Here is a 26,696-nt window from a genome sequence, read left to right as displayed (position 1 = left end):
ATAAGGGTAGGAGTTAAAAGCAGCATCAAAAAGGTGGGCTTTTAGCTTAGATTTGAAGACTGCCAGAGATGGAGCTTGACGTACCGGCTCATAATTTTGACGCACATCCATTTTTGTCAAACATTTTAAAAAGGCCTTTTTTACAGGCGCACTTAAAAATGGATCTGCACACGCCCAATACACGCGTCTACACCAGCGCAGGCCATTTTTCGGCACACCTTAGTAAAAGAACCCCTTAGTAACAGATGCTATAATGTTCTCATCTGGAACCCAGTCCAGGATGTCTCTCTTCATCACCATTATGAACCCTAGTAAGCACAGGCAACATTCTACCATCAATGGTTAAGATATTACAGTTGTAAGCAAAAATGGTACCAATGCTCAAATAGTGTGCTTCAATGAATCCCTGAGTGGATGCTGACACAACATCTATATGGTACAAAGTTAAACACAATGGTTTTGTAAAAATTTTAATCCACAATGTTTATTTTTAACAATTGAAAATAATAAATTGGACATGCCAAATTAACTCATTAGTGCTTTAAGTTAATAAGGCCCAAAATGTTTAATAACTCAATAGACTTTCAATTAGTAGGATAAACACAAGTCCAAGGTTTATTACTTATTTCATGTCTTCACATGTTTATGAAAAGTCCCACATTCAATAATTTCCTGAATATTATTCGTTAGTTCATTCCAAAACTAAGATGCTGTCATTGAGAATTCTATGGACTGTGATAGTCTTTCAAATAGTCCATACAACAGGAACCACAAAAAAGTGACAGTCGCACTGAGGAATAAGGTACCACCATTAGAGCTACATAGGAGCATCCTTCTGAGCTCCACCGGAATCCCGGGCCCTTGAGCCCAACAAGAGAGGCGCTGGTTGAGGAGCGGAGTGGCCCATGTGTGCAACGGGTACCTGGTAAACGTTGCTAAGCCGAAGGCAGCGGAAGGCGCCAGGCACCAGATTGACCACCAAGGCCCAGCGAGAAGGGCGATAAACGTGGCCGAAGCTGCCCAGAGCCGAAAGAGGTAATCTGACCCTCTCCCACGCTAAGACCAACGGGAGCCGTGGAGGATCACCAACGTGAGACAGCCAGTTCCCCTATCTCCCAACCAAGGTGCTGAAGGGCAACTACATTCCCCACCCAAGGGCCGAGAGACGTTCAGGATCCCCACGTGGTGCACCACGAGGCTGAATGAACAAGGCCCTGTGCCTGACCCGACAGCCTCGCTGGTGCCCACAGTACCAGTAGAAAAGCCAGCGAGACATCGGAGACAAAGCAGGACCCACTCCGGGCACGGACGCCGAGATATCCTCGAGCTAACCCGACGGTGCTCACAACTCAAGCTCAGCTGACGGCGCTCACGACTCGGACGTCTATAGCGGCGGTGAAGAGCAGAGAGACGGGAATAACGCGGCAACTTGGGCCGGTGTGCCCGATTCGAACTGATCACAAGTTGCTACAGCGGAGAGGAACATAGCGACAAGAGCAGCTAACTATCCTAAACATCCCCTAAATAGGTCCAGTTAGCTTACTTTCTTCCTTCAACAACGGAGAGGAGAAAAACGACAGGAGCAGCCTAATCATCCTATTTACCTCCAGAGAAGGTCATCCAAGTCACTTCTCTCCTTCTTCTATGGAATACAATAAACGGAAGCACCCAAATAACTCATGAAAAACTCACCAAAGTTACTTTCTCCCCTCTTCTGCGGATACAGCAAATGAGAATCACTTCAACTATTTCTTCCTCCTTTAGTGGAACGTGGCATAAGAGCCTGTAGCAGGATCAACTAAATCTACTTTCCTCCTCTTTCTGTGAATACCACCTCCAATCAGCAAAACACTAACAGATTTATAGAATTCACCAACAAGCAGTTCTAATCGCACCAAACGCCCTCCCTCACAAAACCTACTTGCCTCCAACCAGATAACGATGACCAGAATTACGGGATGCTGCGCTTAGACATCAAGCTGAGCATCTGACTGTGAGTAACCTAATTATCCTTAACTGACACCATTATGAATATAACCAAAATATTCCTAGCAATATATTCACTCACATTGTTCCATCTAACACTATCCATCCCACTCGCAGAATACAATACTATACCCATCCTACAAAACCACCAAAGACTGATCAAACACTCTAGACTCCATCAAACGGATACCCACCAAATCAAAAGAAAATTGTCCAAGTATGGTCAATACCAACAAAATAGCACGAATGATCACAACAAACATCACATCACCCAACGAACGACAACTTACAAAAATCCGTACAACAGCCCTACACCAAAATATCCAAGTAGGCTACATTAATGCCAGATCCGTAGTCAACAAAACAACAACAATATTTATTTGTAGCATTTGTATCCCACATTTTCCCACCAATTTGCAGGCTCAATGTGGCTTACATTTGCAATAATGGCGTTTGCCATTTCCGGGTAACAGAATTATAAATGGTATTGCGTTAAGGTGCATTCATACATGGTAACATACATGGAACATACATGGAACATAACATATATGGAACAGATCATGGTATATATATATGCCATGTGCATACATACATGGAAAAGAAGATTACATTTTGGTATTGCATGAAGGTTCCTGAGTAATAAATTAGATTGTAACATACATTAGGTCATCGACTATAGAGAGACCCTATTCGATATAAGGTTTAAAGTGATAATGCTTGATTATTCATAGCAAAGAGATTAATCAGTCGTGTGAAATGGCTTCTTGAAAAGATCTGTTTTCAGTAGCCTTCGGAAGATATTAGACTGGATTAACTCAGAAAACCTTGATCTTATCTTCCTCAGTGAAACCTGGATCACAATCAAAAGACCCCATAATCCTTGAACTATATAAAAATCACCCACTAGACCAGATCAAAAAAGAGAGGTGGAGGAATTGCACTAATACACAGAGAACAATTCACTGCTGAAACCACTGCTGAGTCCATATCACCCCATCTAGAAATCGCATCAATCAGAATCCAAAACAAATCCCTGATCGTTGAATTGCATTCTATTCTATAGACCTCCCGGTAATTGGAATGAAAGCCAACCAATCTTCACGGATTTCATCTCCAATACTTGTGTTAATAACGCCAACATATTAATACTAGGCGACATAAACCTTCACTTAGAAGATCCCAATTCCACCGATGCACGCGGATGTAAAGAATTCTTACAGTCATTGGATCTCAAATGGCCTCAAATACAAACCACCCACACTAAGGGACACACACTGGACCTCCTAGCACATAGACTACACATAGACCAGAACCTATCAATAACAAATACCACATGGTCAGGAAAACTATGGGCCGACCACTACCAATTGAACCTAATCCTAAACTGGCGTAAGAAAGGATCAACCCGAACATCAGAACAAACAACTTACACTACGAGAGGGCAAATAGATCCACAAATATTCTGGCAACAGATATATGCAAACGGCTGGATGACAAGACCCGATTCCATTCAATACCTCAATCAATGGGAGGATAGATGCAGAACTATACTAAACGAAATAGCACCTTTAAAGACGAGAACATCAAGAAGACAAAACTCAATACCCTGGTACAATGACGAATTTAAAAAACTCAAAACAGAAACAAGAAAAATGGAACGAGCATGGAGAAAAGCAAAAGATGAACTTACACTCAATGCTTGGAAACAAATACACAGAAAATACAAATATGCAATCAGACAAACCAAAAGGTCCTACTACAAAACCAAACTAGGAATGGACAACAAAGATCTCAAGAAACTATTTCAACTCGTAAACAAGCTATTAGACACCACACCTGTCACCACATCCAACACTGACATCCCACATGCAGACAATCTGGCCACCTACTTCAAAGACAAAACAACAAAACTATGCAGCACCCTTCCTCATCATGACACTGATATCGAAAACTTCTTCGACAACCTGGACCTAACCCCGAGTGGACACCCAGCTGACCGAACCTGGTCAATATTCAATCCACTCACCACCGAATCAGTCACACACGCGACCCGTAGGTTCGCAAAAACCCACTGCAAACTGGACACATGCCCCAGTCACCTACTTAAATGCGCCCCCAATCAATTCATTGAAGACCTTACATCCTACAACAAGGCTCCTTCCCCAAGGAATATAGTAACATCCTACTTACCCCAATACTTAAAAACACTAAGAAAAAAAACAAATGATCTCACCAACTACCGACCAGTTGCGTCTATCCCTCTAATAGTCAAACTGATGGAGAGCCTAGCAAAACAGCTCACGGAATACCTGGACAAGTTCTCAATACGTCACAACTCACAATCAGGATTTCGTTCTCACCACAGTACTGAGACTGTACTAGTCACTCTCCTGGCCAAGTTCAAGCAAGAAATATCCATAGTTAAAAGTATACTACTCCTCCAATTTGACATGTCGAGCGCATTCGACATGGTAAATCACAATATATTACTGAGACTCCTCGACCACTTTTGGATTGTTGGTAATGTACTTAACTGGATCAAGGGCTTTCTTACCACTAGAACATAACAAGTAAAATCAAACTCTAATATATCGCCACCATGGAAAGCAGAATGCGGAGTACCCCAAGGATCACCATTATCACCAATACTTTTCAACATGATGATGATCCCACTGGCAAAGTCCTTGTCCAATCAAGGTCTCAACCCATTCATCTATGCAGATGACGTCACAATATGCATTCCTTTCAAACAAGTCTTGACAGAAATAACCAAAGAAATTAATGATGGCCTCAACATCATGGACTCCTGGGCAAACTCATTCCAACTGAAACTAAACACTGAAAAATCACACTGCCTCATCCTCTCATCGCAACACAACAAATACAAATCTGCAACTATAACTACCCCAAGGACACACACTCCCTATCTCAGAAAGCTTAAAAATACTCGGTGTCACACTCGATCGGAGCCTCACACTAGAGAACCAAGTAAACACGGTAATAAAGAAAATGTTCCATGCAATGTGGAAACTCAAACGAATAAAACCTTTCTTCCCGAGGGAAACTTTTCAAAACCTAATACAAGCAATGGTCCTAAACTATGCAATTACTGTAACGGAATTTACGTGGGATGCAAAGCACAATTTACAAAAAAAACTCCAAACCGCCCAAAATACAGCAGCCAGACTGATATATGGTAAAACACAATTCGAAAGCGCCAAACCCCTACGAGAAAAGATGCACTGGCTCCCAATCAAAGAAAGGACCATCTTCAAAATCTGCACCTTGGTACACAAAATCATCTATGGCTTAGTACCAGGTTACATGACAGACCTAATAGATCTACCAACCAGAAACAGAATCAAACCATCAAGATCATACCTAAACCTACATTACCCAATCTGCAAAACACTAAAATACCAAACAACCCACGCATCTAACTTCTCCTACATAAGTGCACAACTATGGAACGGACTCCTAAGTACAGTGAGAACAATCCAGGATCACCTGAATTTCAGAAAATCACTCAAGACTCACCTATTCAAAAAAAGCCTATCCCAAAGATCCAACATAAAACCCCAGCACCCAGCTACACAACATAACTAATGATCGTACTGGACAATTTAATCTTCACCTCTTTTGACCCCATGATACTTGATCCAAACCCACCTCATCTGTTCACAACATAACTTTGTATCTGTTACCAACCGAACCAGCAACAGCCTATACAGTACCATGTAAGCCACATTGAGCCTGCAAATAGGTGGGGAAATGTGGGGTACAAATGTAACAAATAAATAAATAAATAAATAAATAAAATGCACCAAATTAAAAATTATCAGTAATATTTTATATATAATTTGATAACAGGCAACCAATGAAGCACAATGAGCTGGTTTAATACGCTCCCACAGGACACCCCAAATAAGGTTCTAGCCTTAAGAGTTTTATACCACTTAATGCTATTAAAAAAAAAAAAAAAAAAGGAGTCAGGCAAGCCTACCAAAACTGTGTTGGCATAACCAAAGCTCAGAAAAATAAATGCCTGCAGAATCACCTGAAAATCACTCTATTTAATAAATGGCCTAGGAGTTCACAGTATCCATAATTTATGAAATGCAGTCTTCATTATCATTTTTTTAAACATGTTGTTCTTCAGATTCAACGGGGACTATCACATCATTATTCCAATAGTGTTCTAGTCATCTAAAGTATCTCCAAGGGAAAGGACTTCCATTTTCTTGATATTAAGGACCAAACCTTGACTAGCTAACCAATCCATTTCACCTTAAAACACCCTGGCAAGACTAGAAGTGTCTAAGCCCTTCCTAAAAGAAAAAGGTATATACAACATATCACCGGCATATAGATAAAATAAAAACACTAAAGGACTGCAATATCACAAAAAGGCTGCAAACAAATGTTTAAACAGTAATGCAGATAAGCAAGGACCCTGATGTACCCCCGTCTGTATCAACCCAGCCAGAACATTCTGATCCAAATCATACTTATTGCTGCCTATTAAGCAGATAAGAATGGAAACAAGGTTAATACAGTACCCCTATACCTAAATCTTTCAGTCTTCTTAATATACGATGGTCCAAAAGCTGAGAAAACATCCACAAAGATCAGCAAATATGCAGTATCTCAGCAATCCATACCTCTCCAAATTGTATCAAAAACAGTGAGACCAACAGGGTCTCAACAGCAAAACCTTATCCAAAAACATGTTGCTGGGAATAAGGAGGGCTATACTGGTCCACAAACTCCTAGAGATAGAAAAATATAATTCTATGCAGAAGGTTCACCAAAAAAGGAAGAGTAAAATTGAATAGGAATTGGTGTCTAAAGGTTGAATTTCTTTTTCAAAACAGTGTGAACACTCAATTGTTCTAACAAAGAAGGCATTTTATACCTCTCAACACAGTCTGTTAAAAAAATGTAGGAGAATCTCCACCACATCATGTGCAATGGGTTTAATCCAGTAGAACAAGGAACTAAAACAGTCATGATATGTGAAATGGTTAATGAGATGAGAACCAAGCGGTCCACGAAATAGGGAAGCATACAGACCACAACAAACATGTGTCCACAGCCTTCCCTTCAACACTCAGTAAAGGACAGAGCAAATTGGCACTGAACTTTTGGGTGCCTAAATGGCGGCATCTACAAATCCCGTCTGTGCAAGGTGCTGGTTTGGCAGCTGTGCCACACTGACCTCTGGTGCACACTGTCTGAGCATAGCCGAGATCATAGTTGCCCCAGGTAGTGCCAGGTAGGAAGGACGGAAGAGGCCCCCAAAAGTCACAGGTGCCCAAACCATGGCACCCAAAAAAGTCATGCACCGAGGATAGAGGCCTTAGTGGTAAAATGCAGAATGAGTTGAGCTTGCATCAATAAGCAATCACTCTCTCTTTTTACAGGGGATGAAAATAATTCTTTCACTACTATGAAAAAGCTCACAAGGTTTATTTTTAAAAATGTCAGCAGCTGTGTAAAAACTTGCTTCTTTCTATCTTCCAACAGCTTACAATTATAGCAGGAACCCCAATAAGAGCTCTTGAGTAAGTCTGTTAGTAATCTATTCTAGGCCCATCCGGCTGACAAAAATATCCAAGAGCTGTCAGCAAGAGGAGACTTATTTAGATACAAATTGAAGTCTTCTAACACTTATTTTAGACAAGTTCAATTTCTGTTAGTAACATCACAGACAAAAAAAAAAAAAAAACAACCAACCACTGCCCCTGCAGGTGGATATAAATACATGAGTTCTGAATTCTTTAAAAACAAGGACACTGCCCTTCTATCCTCTCATATTGTGACTGTTGGTTTGTCTATTTTCAATGACCATAATTAAACAGTTATCCAAGCATTTGAAAATAAAGAAAATTCATTCTTGCAAAGCATAGAAAAGCTATTAAAAAACAAAAATCTTTAAATTGTTCCAGCTAGCAATGTCAACTGAAACTGTTACAGTCAAGGTAAGATCTGGAAGATAAAGAAAAATCCGATAGTACTGCATGAAAGCTATTTTAGTCGTTACTTTATTTTGTTGTTTTATATGCGTAATCTTTTTTATTGGTAACAGGCAAAACATTCCAAAACAAACACATCTGAAGTGCCAGCCAAAGAGATACATTTCTATTTCTCTTATTCTGTAAATTGTATTGGTCTCTAAAAGTGTAATAAAGTGGTAAATAAGCACTGTATCAGTATTGGTATCTACAATATAGAACCCACAGATCATTGCAAGTGAATTGCTGAAGTTCAGTTGACAATGAATTAGATGTCCACAGGTCCACAATACAGTGTTGTTTACATAATCTGCAGATAAAACTTGTCAGAAGGAAATTTCTTCTATGACATTACATAGTCAGTATCTAAACTATGCAAAAGAAAATCTTGATAAGTCTAACATTTCAGGAAAAAATGTTTTAGCTCTATGTAATGAGAATTGACCTGTTTCCACAACCATTCAACATACATCTAGAAATAAAAGGGATCCCCCCTCTCACCGATTCTATTCAACTTAATCATGATACTCTTGGCGAAACTACTATCAAACCAGAACCTGAACCCATACATATACGCAGATGACGTAACGATCTACATTCCATTTAAGCATGATCTAAAGGAAATTTCCGACGACATCAACCAAAGCCTACATATCATGCACACATGGGCGGAGGCACTCACGCTACTACTACTACTACTTGACATTGCTAATACTCACCTCACAACACAACATGAACAAATTCACCACCACTGACACACCAAAACTGAATCTTCCAATCTCAGACACCCTAAAAATTCTTGGAGTTACCATTGATCGACACCTAACACTTGAGAGTCACGCGAAAAACACAACCAAGAAGATGTTCCACTCAATGTGGAAATTGAAAAGAGTAAGACCTTTTTTCCCAAAAACCGTCTTTCGCAACCTGGTACAATCAATGGTACTCAGCCACCTAGTCTATTGCAATGCACTCTACACTGGTTGCAAAGAACAAATAATCAAGAAACTTCAGACAGCTCAGAACACTGCAGCCAGACTTATATTCGGTAAAACAAACTACGAAAGTGCTAAACCCCTACGAAAAAAAGTTGCACTGGCTTCCACTTAAAGAACGTATCGCGTTCAAAGTATGCACCCTAGTTCATAAAATTATTCATGGAGACGCACCAACCTACGTCAGACCTGATAGACCTACCACCCAGGAATGCTAAAAAATCATCTCACACATTCCTCAATCTTCATTTCCCAAATTGCAAAGGCCTCAAATACAAACTAACGCATGCGTCAACCTTTTCCTACCTGAGCACACAATTCTGGAATGCGCTGTCGCGCAAATTAAAAACAATCTATGAATTAGCTAACTTCCGAGTTCTACTGAAGACTCATTTTTTTAACAAGGCATACAACAATGATCAACAAATATAAACTCCTATACGCACATCTGCCTCTACTATATCTACTTGCCAAAACACTACCATGTTTTTTCACTATCATAATACCCAAGATCCTGTAACTACTACTAAATGTATACTTTCTTATACAACTCTCATATATTTCTTAAATACTTCTTAATATGTTTGTTTGTTAATATACTATCACGTTTTATCATTATCATGCTACCCAAGATATTTCAGTTATCACTAAATGTATACTTTTTCATATATTTCTGTTACTCATGATATATTGTAAGCCACATTGAGCCTGCAAAGAGGTGGGAAAACGTGGGATACAAATACAACAAATAAATATAAATAAATAAATAGTCAACCATCAAGCATGGGGGATGGATCTTGTGGCTGTGTGGCAGTCAGTGACATGGGAAATATTGTGCAGTAGGAAGGAAGACTGAATTCAACTAAATATCAACATATCATGAAAGCTCTGCCCACTATGAAAGAAGACACTGAAGGTGAAAGACTGAGTATTTTGGCTAGACAATGATCTGAAAGATACCTAAAAAAATCAACCAAACTACACTTCAGAAATCAAAGATGAAGCTTTTGGAATAGACTCAGTCACAATATGTTGATAATCTATGAGGAAATCTCAAACATGTGGTGCAAGTAAGGAGAGCTAAGAATATTTCTGAGCTAGAAGAATTAAGCAAGGAAGAGTAGTAAAAATTTTTCCAAAAGAACAGCAAAAATCTTAAAAGTCTATAACAGCTAACATAGTGCCTTATCAGATAACAGCAGTAATTTCTGTTCAGGGCTAACACAGAAAAGAGCAGAGAATGGGTAGACAATGGGCAGGAACTGTATGTCACGGTGAAGGTAGTTACCACATGTTACGGGAAAATTAGGTTCTTACCTTGGTAGTTTTCTTTCCTTTAGTCATAGCAGATGAATCCATTACGAGTGGGTTGTATCCATCAACCAGCAGGGGGAGATAGAGAGCACTGAGAAACCATAGTGCCTCATGGCCAGCTAGCTCCATCTGCCTCTTCAGTATTTGAAGCTTCCAAAGCAGTGTTACACCGCAAAGCATAATAATATGAACTTTCCTCACAGCGGATGAACGCCCCAAAACTGGAGCTATAATTCAAAGGAGGGAATGAACTCATCCTCCTGTAACTGAACAGAAATCCCAACTTCTCCCAATGAGGGAACATATCTACAGGAAAAATGAACATAAAAGTAACATGAATCACATAATGAACCACTGAGGGAGGGCTCATGGATTCATCTGCTATGACTAAAGGAAAGAAAATTACCAAGGTAAGAACCTAATTTTCCCTTGTCATCAAGCAGATGAATCCATTACGAGTGGGATGTATCAAAGCAATCCCTAGATAGGGTGGGAACAAGCAACACCACACGCCAGCACTTGTGCTCCAAAATGCACGTCTCTCCTGGCAGCCACATCCAGCCTGTAATGTCGGGCAAAAGAGAGCTTCGAAGCCCAAGTAGCTGCACTACATATCTCTTGAAGAGAGAGTGCTCCAGTTTCAGCCCAAGAAAAGGAAATCGCTCTTGTGGAATGTGCCTTAAAGGCTTCAGGCGGAGGCCGGCCAGATAACAGATATGCTGAAAAGATAGCTTCTTTGAGCCAATGGGCTATAGTGGCCTTAGACACTGGAGACCCTCTGCTCGGACCAGACAAAAGAACAAAAAGATGGTCAGAGGTCCTGAAGGCATTTGACATGCGCAGATATTGCAACAGAGCCCTTCACACATCCAGAAGGTACAACTGCCCATAGGCTTCTGGAAACTCCTCTTTAGAAAAGGAGGGCAGGAAAATAGGCTGGTTTAGGTGAAGCGTTGAAACCACCTTAGGCATGAAGGAAGGCACCATACGTACCATTACTCCAGACTCTGAGACTTGCAGAAATGGGTCTCGACAGGACAGCGCCTGGAGCTCAGATACCCGTCTCGCCGATGTCACGCCCACCAAAAAGACTGTCTTTAAGGTCACATCCTTCTCCGAAGCTCGCCTAAGCGGCTCGAAGGGCGAACACTGAAGGGCCTTTAAAACTAAGCCCAGGTTACAGGCCGGACACGGGGCCCGCATGGGAGGACGGAGCCGAAGCACCCCTCTAAGAAACCGTGTCACATCCGGGCAAGCAGCCAGAGAGAGGACAGCGACCTTCCCTCGAAAACATGCTAAGGCTGCCACTTGAACACGCAGGGAATTATAGGCCAAGCCTTTTTGTAAACCATCCTGCAAAAAGTCAAGTATCGGCGAGACAGAAGCCCGCATGGGTATGATCTCTTTAGAAGCACACCAAGCCTCAAATTGGCGCCAAATCCTGGCATAAGCCACGGAGGTGGAACACTTGCGGGCCTGCAGGAGAGTGGAAATGACTTTACTGGAATATTCCTTGTCTCTCAATTGCGCCCTCTCAATAGCCATGCCGTAAGACCAAAGCGGCAGGCGTCCTCCATGGTCACCGGGCCCTGTGATAACAGGTTCGGTACCAGAGGTAATGGCAGGGGATCCTCTACCAGCATCCGCCGGAGGTCCGCATACCACTGCCTCCTGGGCCAATCCGGGGCAATGAGAACCACCTCTCCTTGATGTAGCCGAATCCGCAGGAGTACTCGCTCTATCAAGGGTCACGGAGGGAACACAAACAGGAGGCCCTGAGGCCACAGTTGAGCCAAGGCATCCAACCCTGCCGAATCCTGCTGTAAAAGCACGGGACTTTGGCATTTGTGCTTGACGCCATAAGATCCGTTATGGGCTTTCCCCATTTGGCACATACCGGTATCTGCAGGAATACTTCGTCTGCAAGTTCACACTCCGCTGGGTCGACTGGATTCCTGCTCAGATAATCGGCTTGCACATTGCTCTGACATGCAATATGAGCTGCTGACAGAAACTGCAGATGAAGCTCGGCCCAGTGGCAAATCTGTGCGACCTGCACTGCTAGTGCTATGCACTGAGTGCCTCCTTGGCGATTTATGTAGGCCACTCCTGTCGTGTTGTCCGACAGAACTCTGACAGCCAATCCTTCCAGGGTCAATTGAAAGGCCAGAAGCGCCTAGAAAATCGCTTTCAACTCCAAGCGACTGATGGACCACTCCGACTCCTCAGGTGTCCAAAGACCCTGGGGGCATGCCTTCCCTGGCAATGTGCACCCCAGCCCTTCAGGCTGGCATCTGTTACCACCAGGCACCAATCGGGGATCGCCAGCGGCATTCTACGCCGCAGCATGCTGTCTGAGAGCCACCACTCCATACAGAGCCAGGCCGCAGGGAGCCACGTGAGTCTGCATTGATAATCCTGAGATATTGGAGACCACTGTTGAAGCAGGGAGCACTGCAGAGGTCTCAGGTGCGCTCTCGCCCAAGGCACCACTTCCCAAGTGGCCGTCATCGACCCCCAACAGCTAGACTATGTCCCAAGCTCACGAGCGAGGCATCCTCAGGAGCAGACAGACCTGGTTCTGAAACTTGCACCGCCTTTGCTCGGGTAGGAAGACCATCCCTGAGGCTGTGTCGAACCGGACCCCCAGATATACTAGAGATGGAGAGGGGGTCAGGTGACATTTGGCTATATTGACGACCCAGCCCACAGATTGCAGTACTGTGACCACTCTGGCTGTAACCTGATGACTCTCTTCTGCAGAGTCTGCTCTGATGAGCCAGTCGTCTGGGTACGGGTGAACCCGGATACCCTCTCGCATGAGAAAAGCAGCTACCACCACCACTACCTTGGAAAAGGTTCGGGGAGCCGTGGCGAGGCCAAAAGGCAAGGCCCGAAATTGGAAATGTTTTCCCATCACCACAAAACGCAGAAACCTCTGGTGCGGGGGCCAAATTGGTATGTGCATGTAAGCTTCTTTCAGGTCCAGAGACGTGAGAAACTCTCCTGGCTGTACCGCCGCTGTGACGGAGCGCAAGGTTTCCATGTGAAAATGCTGCACGTTCAGAGACTTGTTGACTTGTTTTAAGTCTAGGATAGGCTGAAAAGACCCTCCTTTTCGCGGCACCACAAAGTAAATGGAGTAACGGCCGGAGCCGCATTCGGTGGGAGGCACAGGGGAAACCGCCCCAATGTGAATCAAGCCTTGCAAGGTCTCCTCTACCGCCGCCCATTTGGGACTCCACAAACACGTCTCTTATCGGGGCATTGAATTCTATTCTGTAGCCTTCTCTGATCAGGTCCAAGACCCACTGATCTGAGGTAATCTTGGCCCACTCCTCGAGAAAGAGGGAAAGTCGTCCTCCTATCACAGGAATCGAGGAGGGGGCCGGCGCACCATCATTGAGAGGGTCGCCCTTGAACGCCAGGTCTTGAGCCTGCTGCTGCGAAATGTTTGTCTGAGCGAAAGGAGTTCCGCTGCTGAAAACGGGCACGCAAAGTGAACCCAGCAGAACGCCCCGGGCAGTACCTTCTAGCTTCACGGAATCGAGGTCTGTAAGAGGAGGAAACCGCCTGACCCTTAGAAGAAGGCCGCGGCCTATCCTCAGGTAAGCGCTGGGGTTTGGCATCCCCCAGGCCTTTCACAATTTTCTCCAACTCCTCACCAAACAGGAGAAGGCCTTGAAAGGACAACTTCACCAAACTTTGCTTAGAGGCCATGTCAGCTGCCCAATGCCATAAGCCACAGAAGACGGCGAGCCGCCACCGCTACAGCCATCTATTTAGCCGAAGCTCTGACCAGATCATAAAGGGTGTCAGCCAAAAATGACAAGGCCGACTCCATCCGCGTTGCCACCTCCGTAAGGGGCTCCGCTCCATCTCTGGGCTGTTCCACTGGCTGTTGTAACCGAGCGAGGCAGGCTCAGGCAGCGTAGCAGCTGCATGCAGACGCCCGTAAAAATAAGTCTGATATTTCAAAGGACCGTTTCATAGCTGTCTCCAGGCGACGGTCCTGCATGTCCTTCAGGGCAACTCCTCCTTCCACTGGGAGGGTAGTTTTCTTTGTCACAGCCGTGACTAGGGCATCCACTTTAGGCACTGCTAGGCGCGCCAAATGCTCCTCACTTTTTAGAGGGTATAATTGCCCCATAGCCCTGGCGACTTTCAAAGGCCCCTTGGGGTCAGCCCATTGAGCCATGATAAGCTCTTGGATGGAGTCATGCAAAGGAAAGGTTCGAGCAGGCTTCTTAGTAATTGCCATCCTTGGATTACCGGAGGAGGTCTCAGAACTCCCAGGGTCTTCTATAGAGAGGACCTGCAAGGCATCAGTAATAAGTGCTGGCAGCTCATCGCGGTGGAAAATCCTCACCGCGGAAGGATCATCTGGATCCGGTGGCAATCCTGCACCTTCTTCTGGCTCTCCAGACCACAAAGGCCTGCCACTGAGTCCTCACATCCCGATCATGGGAGGAGGGGGGTGCGCCACTCTCTGAAGGGGAATCCACCCTCCTGCGCTTGTCCTGTGGCCATCTGTCAGGGGAAAACACGCCTGACGGTAATCCAAGGCCAGACTCCACTGGAGGGGATACAGAAAGGAGGGCCGCAGAGGACCCCTGCGGAAGAGCTCTTTTAACATGTATGCATTATGCAGCAATAAAACAAATTCAGGGGAAAATGGCTCACCCTGGCCTCCCGGTTCCAGTCCGGGGGAAACAGCTCTTTTATTAGCCTCTACCCGAGACGCCCCTCCAGGCTCAAACCCCTCCGCCTCAGTGGGAGTCGCGCCATGCTGTTCCAAAATCGCGCCCGCTGCCAGCTCCACGGAGCAGGAAGGAACATTGCTCGCCATGCTCAGGCTGGCTCTACCGTCTGAAAAGCATGCCTTACAGAGCCCCGCTGCAGATTTGCGCTTGCCACAAATGGAACAGCGCTTTACTTTCTCAGCAGCCATCGCCAAAAGCGGTGGAAATTCAAAATGGCGGATTCGCGCCAAAATCGTCCCGAACGCGGGCCCTCCCCGGAGGAGTTACAAAATGCTCTTACCTCACCAGACCGAGTCTCCGGTCACGCTGCACAATCAGAAGAAAACCTCTTTTTTTTTTTTTTACACTGTGAGGAACGTTTGAGGCGAACCTATGTGCCTGCATCCATAGCGTGGGCAAAGACAGGGACAGGGCTTGCCTATTTGTCTACTTCCACATCAGGGGCCGGGTAAGGCAGGGAAAGGGCTAACCTATTTGCCTTTAAGTGGGCACCATCAGCCACAACACCCCTGCTACAACTGGCAAAAGCACAGGAGCCACCCCAGGCAGATTTTCTGAAGGAGCTTGAACAAGCTGCAACCACCTGCTTGATGACAAGGAAAAGCCCTCAAACTCTGCTCCTGGAATGTGGGGAGAGTGACATCCCCCATTAAGAGGCACAAGATTTTACAATTTCTTAACAGACTTAAAATTGGCGTAGCAATGTTATGAGAAACCCATCTCTCCTCGGAGGAACACTAAGTTTCAGAGGTGATGGGTGGACTCCATGGTGGAGTCACCTGCTTCTCATAGGAAAGCTGGGGTTCTGATTTTGTTTAGCAAATCTTTGGATGTACAAGGTCTACTCGGCAAAAGTAACTCAACAAAACATCTTCTGGTTTTATGTAATGTCTATGCACCTAATATTTATTGTTTTTTTGTAATGTCTATGCACCTAATATTTATAAGTCCTTTTTTTACTAGTCTGATAAATGCTCTCTTACCTCGTGTCAACATTATTATTATTAGGGGTGATTTCAATACAGTCTTTGACCCAGCTTTAGATTGCTCTCATCTGAAAGGGGAGATGCGGATTCTCCCTTCTAAAGGGCTGCCCTTGCTTTGCAATACAATAGACCTAGTTGATTCTTGCTGTTTATTTCACGTAGGGGACAATAGCCACCTTTCTTGGGCCCATTCTATCCAGTCAAGAATCAATTACATCTTGGTTTCTAGATTTTTTTTTTTAAACATTTGGTTACATCGGAGATTGGCCCATATGGCATTTCTGATCATGTGCTGATTTGGGTGTCCTTGGAACTTGATCTTCTGGACCGCAGGGAGTTTCGATGGCAATTCCCTGTTCAGTTTTATTGGGACCAATTGTTCTGCTCTTTTCTAGCAGAAAAGCGGTATGAGTACACAGTGAGCAATGCTGCCCAATGTGACACAGTCACTACTTCTCTTCTGGGACAAGGCTAAAGCCGTGCTCAGGGCAGAGATTATAGCATTGTCGGAAGAAAATGAGGGACAAAGAAATTTTGCGTCTGGAGAAGCAGGTGATCAAATATAGAATTGCATTAGGCATTCAGAAGTCAGCCATTGCTAAAATGGCTCTTTCAGCCTCTCAATACTTTATTGCATCAAAGGGCTGTTGTCATTAGCCTATTATAAATATCAACTTTATATACATGGCAGTAAATGTGGTAAGTTATTGTCCCATTTGGTTAAGATTAGGCAAGGCTCTTAGAAGGCTCTGCAGCTGGATGATGGTATGGAAAGGAAGACCGCTTCTGACTCAGAAATAAATTCAATTTTTTAATGTTTTTACGAAAATTTATATGCCTCACCAGCTGCAGACACCTTGGATGGCTCTATCTTGATAATGTTCAACCTCCCTGTATTTCTTCTTCCCAAGCAGTGATGTTGAACGCTCCCTTTACTGATGGCGAGCTGGCTGTGGCCCTCAGGGGCCGTGTACTTTACAAGGTGACTGGGCCGGGTGGCTTCAGGGCTAAATTCTATAAGATTTTACACAACCATATTGGGCCCTCGTCATTGAATTTGTTTACTCACATGGTTACTAATAAGATTCTGCCGGAGTCTTTGCAAACAACACAAATGATAGCACTATTGAAACCAGATAAGGACTTGTGCTCTCCTAACTCGTACAGGCCCACCTAGGCCCACTCGTAGCTACGCTCCTGCAACAGCCTAACTCTTTTTATCTCATGCCTTTTGGAATTGCTTTGCAATACATCAATTTTGGAAGCAGGTAGTTCATTACTTAGAACTCCTTTTTGGATCAGCTATTATCAGTTGTATGCTTTTTTCTGGATCCTCACAACAAGTATGGCGGGGCTGGGTGGGTTTGTTCCCCTTGCATTGGGTACAACACTTTTCAATATTTGGGAATTCGCCTCTCCATGAAACCCTCAGAATTATATTATCTTAATATCTCACGTTTCTTGGACTCAACAGTGGCAACTTTATCAGGCTTTTTTCTGGATCCTCAGAACAAGTATGGCGGGGGCTGGGTGGGTTTGTTCCCCTTGCATTGGGTACAACACTTTTCAATATTTGGGAATTCGCCTCTCCATGAAACCCTCAGAATTATATTATCTTAATATCTCACGTTTGTTGGACTCAACAGTGGCAACTTTAACAGGCTGACAAAAGTTACCCTTAGGGCTACATGACAGGATGCATCTTTTTAAGATAGTGGAATTCGAAGATGGCGCCGTGAGCGGTAACGTTTGAAGTGTTCTCCGCTCCACAGTTGCTAAACTTGTCTTTTCCTTTTGCCTCAATTATAATATGCCGCATACAAAACGAAAGGGAACGATTCGGAAGAATCCCCTACCTTCTGGAACGTCCACGCCGGTAACTGTGGGCCTGGAACGCTTCTTCCCCGCTCTTTCCCGACGAGGTGAAGTGGAGTCCATAGCGGGAGGAACCGGTGAAGCGGTCCCCCCGCTGGAAATTGAAACATCTCTCCCCCCACCAAGCTCTATGACGCCTCCTTGCCCTGCAGCTGCCGCGATTTGAACGGGGTTCCCTGTGGAGCCCAGAAGGGGCGATCCCGAGGAGCCCAGAGGGGAGCTCGAATCTGGAGAATATTCTGCGGTTGCCGGAGAGATGGAGGTGAGCCTGGGTAAGATTTGGCTGAAGCTGGTAGAAATGGACAAAATACTGAAACAATCTTCTGAAGAGGTAAAGATATTGAATGTAAATATACAGGAGGTGAAGAACTCCCATGAGTTGGTGAAACAAGATTTTTCTTTGAAAATTGAGGCCTTGCAGGGAGAGTCTAAACAAACTGAAGAATTTAAAATCGCTGTGATAAAGGATAATATGGATTTAAGAAGGAGGATAGAGCAAGTGGAGAACTATAACAGAAGATTAAATCTCCGAATACTGAATTTCCCTAGACTGTTGGGAGTGTCCCCGAATGACATGTTTTGCAGGTACTTAAAAGAAAATTTGAAATTTCCCCAAGAAGTGTTTCCACCGTTGAATAAAATTTATTATATACCATCTACAATGAAAAAAATAGACTCAGAGAAGTCAATAGACCTGCAAAACGTCACAGACATTTTGGAACAATCAATTGAAGATGCAACTGAAAGAGGGACATTAATTGTTTCATTTGTATTTCAGCAGGACTTAAATGCAATAATGCGTCTGTATTTTAAATCAACTGACCGTTTGTTTGCTGGTCAAAAAATTTGGCTTTACCCGGACGTGACTAAGTCCACACAAGAAAGACGAAAATATTTCTTTCTAGGAGAGCAAAAGTTTTGGAATTGGGGGCTTCATTCCTCCTGGCCTACCCTTGTAAATGTATTATTAGACTAAATCAGATAAAATATGTCTATTATTTGCCTAACCAACTCCAGACCTTCCTAGACAGTAAGCAATCTGTAGAGTAATAAAGAAATAAGGAATGACGGAACCATAATTAAGATTATAATGATTTATGTATATTGTGTTTAACTTCACTATATTCCTACCCCCCCCCCCCCTCTTTTTTTCATATTGAGGTCTAAGGAAGCCATGTTATAAGAAGAGAACTTTTTCTTGATTTCCTGATTTGTAAATTTTATTACTTAATGGCTGTATTATACTTTGCAGTATTATAATATCTGTATAAGTATTAAAATCTAATAAAAATTATATATATAAGATAGTGGAATTCCCCAAATGGTTATATACTCGCCAGATGCTTCCATTTAAATTATTGTGGAAGGACGTCTGCACTCTTCATCGACATCTATTCCGACTTTGTTGGGTGACAAAACACAAAGTCTCTATACATATGCTGCTGGGTAATTGGTGGGTTGGGAGTTTAGGACCAGCTAATCTATATAAGTATAATCAGGTCTGTCTTGCCAGACATGTGAGGGATTGGTATCTAGGAAGAGAGGACTACATCCCTGTCAGCATGGAGTTGGAGTTGTTTAATCCTTGGCATTTTAGCTTCATTTTACAGGTGCCAGGCAGGGTGCTTCCCCACTAGCACAAGGGGTAGGTATTTTGTTCAACCTCCTGCAGGACTTATGGCGGGCCCTTACTAAATTACTGAGGCATCTCTTCCCACACCTCAGATCTTCTGCCTATTCAGGGATATGTTCCCATTGCAGAAAGGGGGTTATGAAATGCTTTTCCGTAAGGTAGCCTTATTAGGTAAGAAATCAGTCTTGAAGGTGTGCACTGTATCAGAATCCCTTTCAGGGATGACACACTATGCTCCACCACAGTATGTTGACAGAAAAGCAGAGGGTGGGTCAGTTTTTCAAACGAAGGAAGCAATTCTCGTCAGTTTGGGATCGTTACAGTTCCTGCTATTATTATGTTTTGTTTTGATCCCTTGAGGGGGGGGAGGGATTGTTGCACGGGGGTGGGGGGTAGATTGGCTGTTTGTGGCAAGGTGTCCACTATTTTGGAGAGGGGCTATAAGAACCAAGGCCCATCTCTTCTGAATGTTCCGACTGGCTTATGCTACACTTCACCTAACATTTAGTTGTCTTGCTATCTACGCTGTTTCTTCCAGTTTTGTATGCTCTCATACACACCATTGCCTTAACTATATTATATAGAAGTTGGGTGGGGGGAGGTTTGTTAGAGACAGAAATGAATTTGTGAAAAAACTGAACTTAACTGTTTCGCTGATTGCTTGTATGTTTATTTCTTCAACAAAAATTGTTTAACTATAAAACTTTCGCAATCACCTGTGTCTGTTACCAACTCATTTAGACCTGGGGTCTCCTATAGTGATTGAGAGCAAGCAATCATACTTACCACCTTAAAAAGCAAAATATTTAACAGAAGCTTCATCATCAGCTCTGGATCCCATTCCAGGCTTCTTACAGAATTAGGGACTTCAGTCATCCATCCTTTCTTTAATGCTAGTTTACTGTCAGGATCGCTTACAGCAACATGGAAAAAAGCATTAATTTGCCAAGCACTTAAAAGATCCCCCCTTAATCCATTTTAACAATTTATCGGTCTATTCCAAACATTGAATTTCTGGTTAAAAGTTTCAAAAAAGTACTCTTACATCAACTTTGTCATTTCCTCGATAGCACAAATTCCCTGTATCCTCAGCAATTTGGGTTTAAGCAACACTATAGCACTGCATATTGCTTGCAAGCTTTACTAAGTAAGATTAAAGAACAGTTAGATTCAGCTGAAGTGGTTATTTTGTTTCCCTGGATTTGATAGCAGGTTTTGATCTAGTCAAGCATGACCAAACAGGTTCCCTTCCTTTCAGCTATGTCTTTTCAGGTTAGCTTTAACGTTTCTTTTTTTTGTCTTTGTTTTATGAAATGGCTGTTATCCCTGAACATGTTGACAAATACATAAATGCATTACTAAATACACATGTATTTTACAAAAAGCTCTGCGTTCAGCTGATTCTCTTAAAATATTCAGGAAACTGGGATCATCAGACTGAGTTCCTCACCTCTTTATTCCCTTGAAAATCAGGTAGATATTCGTTAAGCAAATTTCCAAGTGGAGGCCAAGGAACAACTAAGAAAACGAACTATGATTCCCTCAGATCTGTACCCTTAGTGCAGGATTATGACCCTGTCGACAGCATTAAAGGGAAGTTAACTGTCCAGTATAAGAAATACCATTTAATAAAATTGATGAAAGATGCACTAAGATTTAAATTATCTAAGTAAATCTTTGACCCTGCAATCCTCCTCAACCACAATACCATTCTTTCAAGCAAACATTTTATATAGAAAGATATATATTTATATATTTTCTTTTGAGGATGATTTCCAAAACCCATCTAACTGGGTAGACAATTATTTACCTAATAGGCTAAACTGACTATCCTACCCGCCAGTAACAATATACAGTGACAGCTCTATAAGGTTGTGTGGCTCTCAGAACCTAATGTTTTGCTTTGACTGAAGCTGCCTTTTGCCATCCTCGAAACGCAATTACCTAGTCTGCTTAACAGACTGGCCCCATACAGTAGAGTTATGGAATATTTATGAATATCTGAAAACAATGTAGATGCCATAATTAGTACATTATATTTCACGAGATCCTTTAAAAAAAAAAAAAAAAGACAACTTATAACAACAGGAAAGGAAAATAACCATCTACCATCTCATAAAATGAAGTTGACTTCTAAATGACAAACTGCAATCAGTCACAGTATCATTGCAATATTTATTCACTTACTGCATTTTTGCCTTGAATCCTACAGGAACTGCACGTTTTGCATTCAATACATTGCCAGCGTAAAGCCTTCACATTTGTCGTTAACTCTGGACAGAACTTTAAACATGATGGATGTCCTACAAACAAAAATAAACATGCCATATTAAAAATTTCTTTTAAGTAACTCAAAATTGCATTTACCATACAGTGATTTGTTGCTGATTAAAAGTCTCCAAAATGCAAAACAGAAACTCATATTAATCAAGTAATATTCAAAAAGTTTTGAAATATATAGAGGTAGCACCACTTGTGCTGTAACCTATCACACCTCCCAAAATAATGCAAATAAAGTTCAATCAAGTCTCTAAGGCTCAAACTAAAAGCAAGAACAATATATCTTTCCCATAATGAGATAAGAGAAATTAAGTATTTGCTAAAAGGTTAACAGAAATCAAAAGTTTCTTTGCAGGAAACATCTCATACAGTAAATTTATGGACCTTTATTTCCTATCAATACTGTTGAAATTATGCACATTTTCCTTCTACAGCTCTTCAGGGTTGCAGTAGCCACAGATTGGAAAATAAATTAATTCTGTGTATGTATATTTGTATTTTCAGTATTTGATGTGTTAGAACATTTGTGCATGTATAAAAATGGCCAGTGATAATTAGCATGACATATGGCCCATGCTCTTGCCACATTGACTTTATCCCACTCCCCTTTTGTGGTTCCCATTGGCCCCCACCACTAAAGCAGTGGGGCAAAAGCAACAGGAGAGGGCTCCTACTATTGAAGATGGATGGTATAAGACATGGAGATGGAATAATTTGGATGGTAGGGGAAGCAGTGAGGACAGTTTAATTCTTTAAAACAAAACAAAAACTGAAAAAAAAAATAAAAGATAGAATAGCATTGTACATGCATAGTATCAACTAACAATGTAACTGACTGACAAACATGAGCATAATATAAGCAGCTGAAGTATGTCTGCATAACTGGTAACATAAGAAAATACAGATAGAGCATATATTGGGCTGTATTGTCATACAATGGAAGAAAAGAGAACACATGAAGCTAAGACCAATTCCCTAATAAGGTTATGATTTTGTTTCAAAAGGGCTTAAAAGTTTGCTGCTTCTCCGTTCCAAAAGATGACGTTTCTGAAGCTTACTCTCCATAGCTTTACTTCTGTTGCTGTCATTTATCGACTCGATTTCTTTGGTGTGCAGATGCCATCCTACTATTCAGATTTTCATAATTATATATATATATTTTTTTTATTTATTTAAACAGCCTCATTATAAAGCCAAATAAATCTGAGTTCTAGTGTACTGACACTGGAGCTCCTTGCTACTTTGGTGTGCAGATGCCATCCTACTATTCAGATTTTCATAATTATATATATATATTTTTTTTATTTATTTAAACAGCCTCATTATAAAGCCAAATAAATCTGAGTTCTAGTGTACTGACACTGGAGCTCCTTGCTATGCAGGAGATAGATAGATTAGATAGATTAGATAGATTAGATAGATTAGATAGATTAGATAGATAGATAGATAGATAGATAGATAGATAGATAGATAGATAGATAGATAGATAGATAGATAGATATACAAGAGGGACCAAATCCAGCATATGGCCAGTACAACCTGCATAGCGCAAGTTGCAAATATAATATGCATCTGGTGCATAGAGGTAGCTTGGTATTTTTGCTGCTTAAAAACAAGATTGTGTTTTCTGTTTGTTGTTTTTTTGTTTATTTTAAGGAGTTTCATAGTGCTGGAATCTGGACTGGAAAACCTATGGATCCAGTTACCACTTGTGAGGTCTGTGCAGGTCAGCTGCTACCATCACAAGACAACTGGTAAATATGCTGGGGTCTAAAGACAGACTGAAAACAAGGACCTTTTACTCCAAAGGATTAGCCCATACCTGTTGGTTGTGCCCATCTACCAACAGGTGAAGACAGAGAGCAAATTAGAACTTTGCCATATAAGGCTGCTGTGCACTAGGTTCCATTCAGTATCTATCTCCAGCAGACAGTAGAACCTTGCTGTGCAGCTCTGTCTCAGTTTCCTGTGGTAGGCTCCCGTTTTCTTTCTGAGGTTTCAGTGGAGCTTCTGGGGCAAAGGCTTTACATATTGGCCATTTGGGTGTAAATCTGGTGGTGCCAGATCCCTCCCCCTCCCCCACAACAACCTCTTTCCTATGTTGGGCTGCTAGCCTTTTCTTGAGGCTTCAGTTGAGCTTCTGGGACAGAGACTTTCTCTCTCTCTTTTGCTATAGTGCTAAAGGTTAGCTTTATTGGTTTTCCACAGCAGCTCTGCTCGCTAGTATTGCACACTGACACTGGTCAAAACTATTGCATACCAGCTCCACCCTTCTAAGCGGTACTACTAGCTGCATGCCGTAGCATCTCTAAATGCTTCTATTGCACTTTTGCATCTTTTAATTTTATTGGATAGCTAGCAATAGTACAGAACTACAATGTAGAGGAATAGCCTAATGGTTAAAGCAGCCAGCTGGGAGCAAGCAGAGAGATCCAGAGGTTGCTGGTTCAAGTTCCACTACAACTTGCCACCAATAGTGCAGAATGGTACAAACCAGCAATATTCCAATACACAATCTAGCTCTGGCTCTCAGCCCACATTAGTTAGCTCCAATACACAGCCATGCCAGCCAGTTCTAGTGCACAGCCACACAAGCCAGTTCTTGATACTCTTAGCTAAGATATGGCTCTGGCTTAAGCATTGATGTGGTTTCTAAGTCACAAGCTAACTTTTAGAGGTAAGGTTTTGTTTGGAGAAGACCTAGGGGACTCAAAGTCTCAGAAACTACCAGAGGTCAAGCTTAAAAATTCTTTTAAATCCTCGACTTAGGTTTCATAAGGCCAAGTGCTACAGACCAGGCAAATCCAACTTTCATCATTCCCACTTCCAACAAAGACAAGCCTTCTTTCATGCTGACAGAACTCTGCTTCAAACTCCAGGTCTACCAATGCTTCCCCGTGCCTCTCAATGATGAGGAGAACCAAAATTACCGCAGACCAATGTGTCTTGGAAAAGATAAAGCAGGGTTGCAAACTAGAGTCCTCTCATTTCACTGCAGATTTTTCCTTGGAAACTCAATGTAAACCTCCAGCCAAATGACAAGCAGTTCAAGACACCTTGCAAATGCTTCTTCATTTAGGCACAGCAGATCCTGTCCCCAGATGTAACTGGGGAACAGGAAGTTATTCCACTTTTTTACTCCCAAAGAAAGGCGATTCCTTCCACCTGGTTTTGAACTTTGAAAGAGTCGGCATGTTAAAGGTTCAACATTTCACAGTCTGTAATAATTTCATTCCAGAAAAGGAAGCGTAATTTCATATTCCCATCTGATCTCCCCACAGAAGATTTCTGTGATTTGCAATCCTTGGAAATCACTATCAATTTATGGCCATGCCATTCAGCCTTTCTGCAGCACCAAGGACTTTTTTTCCTGAGGTCATAGTAGTAGTGACAGCCTTCAGGTTCGTCCATACCTCGACAACTGGCCGATTCGCGACTCTTCCTATCAAGAGAGTCTGCAAGTTTCATCCAAGATGGCCGCTCTTCAGTCCTTAGAACTGGCAATTAATTTCACCAAGAGTCAGTTGTTTCCAACACAAATCTTAGAGTACCTGGGAGTGATATTCAACACAGGTTTAGGGAAGACATTTCTTCCTGTTGCTCATTAGCAAAAGATTCACACCCAAGTCAGGTTCTACTTTCCCTTTCATGTCCCAGGATCTGGGACTATGTTCCAGTTCTGGGCACAGTGGCCTCTATCTGGGATGTTCTTCCATGGGACAGATGCAACATCAGACCACTTCAGCAGTTCCTTCTCAGCTGTTTATCTCCTTCTCTCTTGGACCTTCCAAGCCAAACTCAGAACTGATGGATTCAGCACAGCCTTCCTCTCACAATTCAGAATTGGTTTGTAGTCACTACAGATGCCAACTTATTGGGCTGTGGAGCTCTTTGTCTGCTTCAGTCAGTCCAAGTTCTATGGTCTACAATTGAAGCCTCTTGGTACATCAATGGTCTAGAGAGCTCAGAGCCATCTGAAAAGACTTGCTTTCTTATGCTCATCATCCTGGAGGGAAACCAATGAAGATTCTCTCAGACAATATGACTGCGGTTTCCTATGTCATTAGGCATGAGAAGCCAAGAGTTCATCTAACCACAGAAGAAAAGATTCTTTTCTCCTGGGACAAGGTCCAGTTTCCTTTAATTTCAGCAGGTGCTACTACAGAAACTCTGAATACTCAAGCAGCTTTTTTTCCAGCAAACGTCCTCTGGATCTGAGAAAGTGGCACTTATTGACATCTGATTGTGTCATGTTGGCGAATCCCAAGAATAGATCTAATGGCATCCAGGAGGAATGCTGAAGTCCACATTTGGTTCAGCCATTGGAAGGACCCCAATATGGAAGGTCAGAATGGTCTTCTACAACAGTAGCAAACAGATCACTTATATTGTTTTTCCTCTGTGGCCAATGTTAAGCAGAAAACTTCTTTGCATCGCTTATCATCCAGGGAAAATTACCTTTATAGCTCTGGATTGACCAAGATGTCTTTGGTAAGCAGATCTGATGCAGTTTAAGATTGATACTCCACTGTCTCTACCCAATTACAGAGACCTTCTGATTCAGGGTCCAGTTATAATGGATGATCCCCCCTGTTTGGTTTTATGGCATGCTAAATAGTAGTAGTAGTAGTAGTAAGACTGTAACATGGTGTCAGAATTATTGAGCAGATTGTGCTGAATCAGATACAAATATATATATAGCAATACAAAATACATATATTTGAAGATGCAACTGGCTTTCATTCCAAAGCCCTCTTCCCCCTCCCTTTGGGAACATTTAAAAGAAAGGTACTACTGCAAGGACCTCACCTCCCCCTTTCCCTCCCTCTTTAACAAAAAAGACTTCTCAA

At 42.5% G+C, this 26,696-nt stretch overlaps 1 protein-coding gene across 5 annotated transcripts in view; it reads right to left on the bottom strand.

The window, feature by feature from the left end:
• Positions 1–26,696, bottom strand: part of KAT6B (lysine acetyltransferase 6B) — a 364,617-nt gene that overhangs the window by 216,303 nt on the left and 121,618 nt on the right. For all 5 annotated transcript variants that reach the window (XM_030203217.1, XM_030203216.1, XM_030203215.1 and 2 more), the window contains one exon: positions 21,754–21,869. In XM_030203217.1, coding sequence (XP_030059077.1) covers positions 21,754–21,869 — 116 coding nt within the window. The remainder of the gene's footprint in view (positions 1–21,753; positions 21,870–26,696) is intronic.

The sequence above is a fragment of the Microcaecilia unicolor genome, chromosome 5, assembly GCF_901765095.1.
Source record: "Microcaecilia unicolor chromosome 5, aMicUni1.1, whole genome shotgun sequence".
Classification (NCBI taxonomy): domain Eukaryota; kingdom Metazoa; phylum Chordata; class Amphibia; order Gymnophiona; family Siphonopidae; genus Microcaecilia; species Microcaecilia unicolor.
This window is presented reverse-complemented; position numbering and strand designations above follow the sequence as displayed.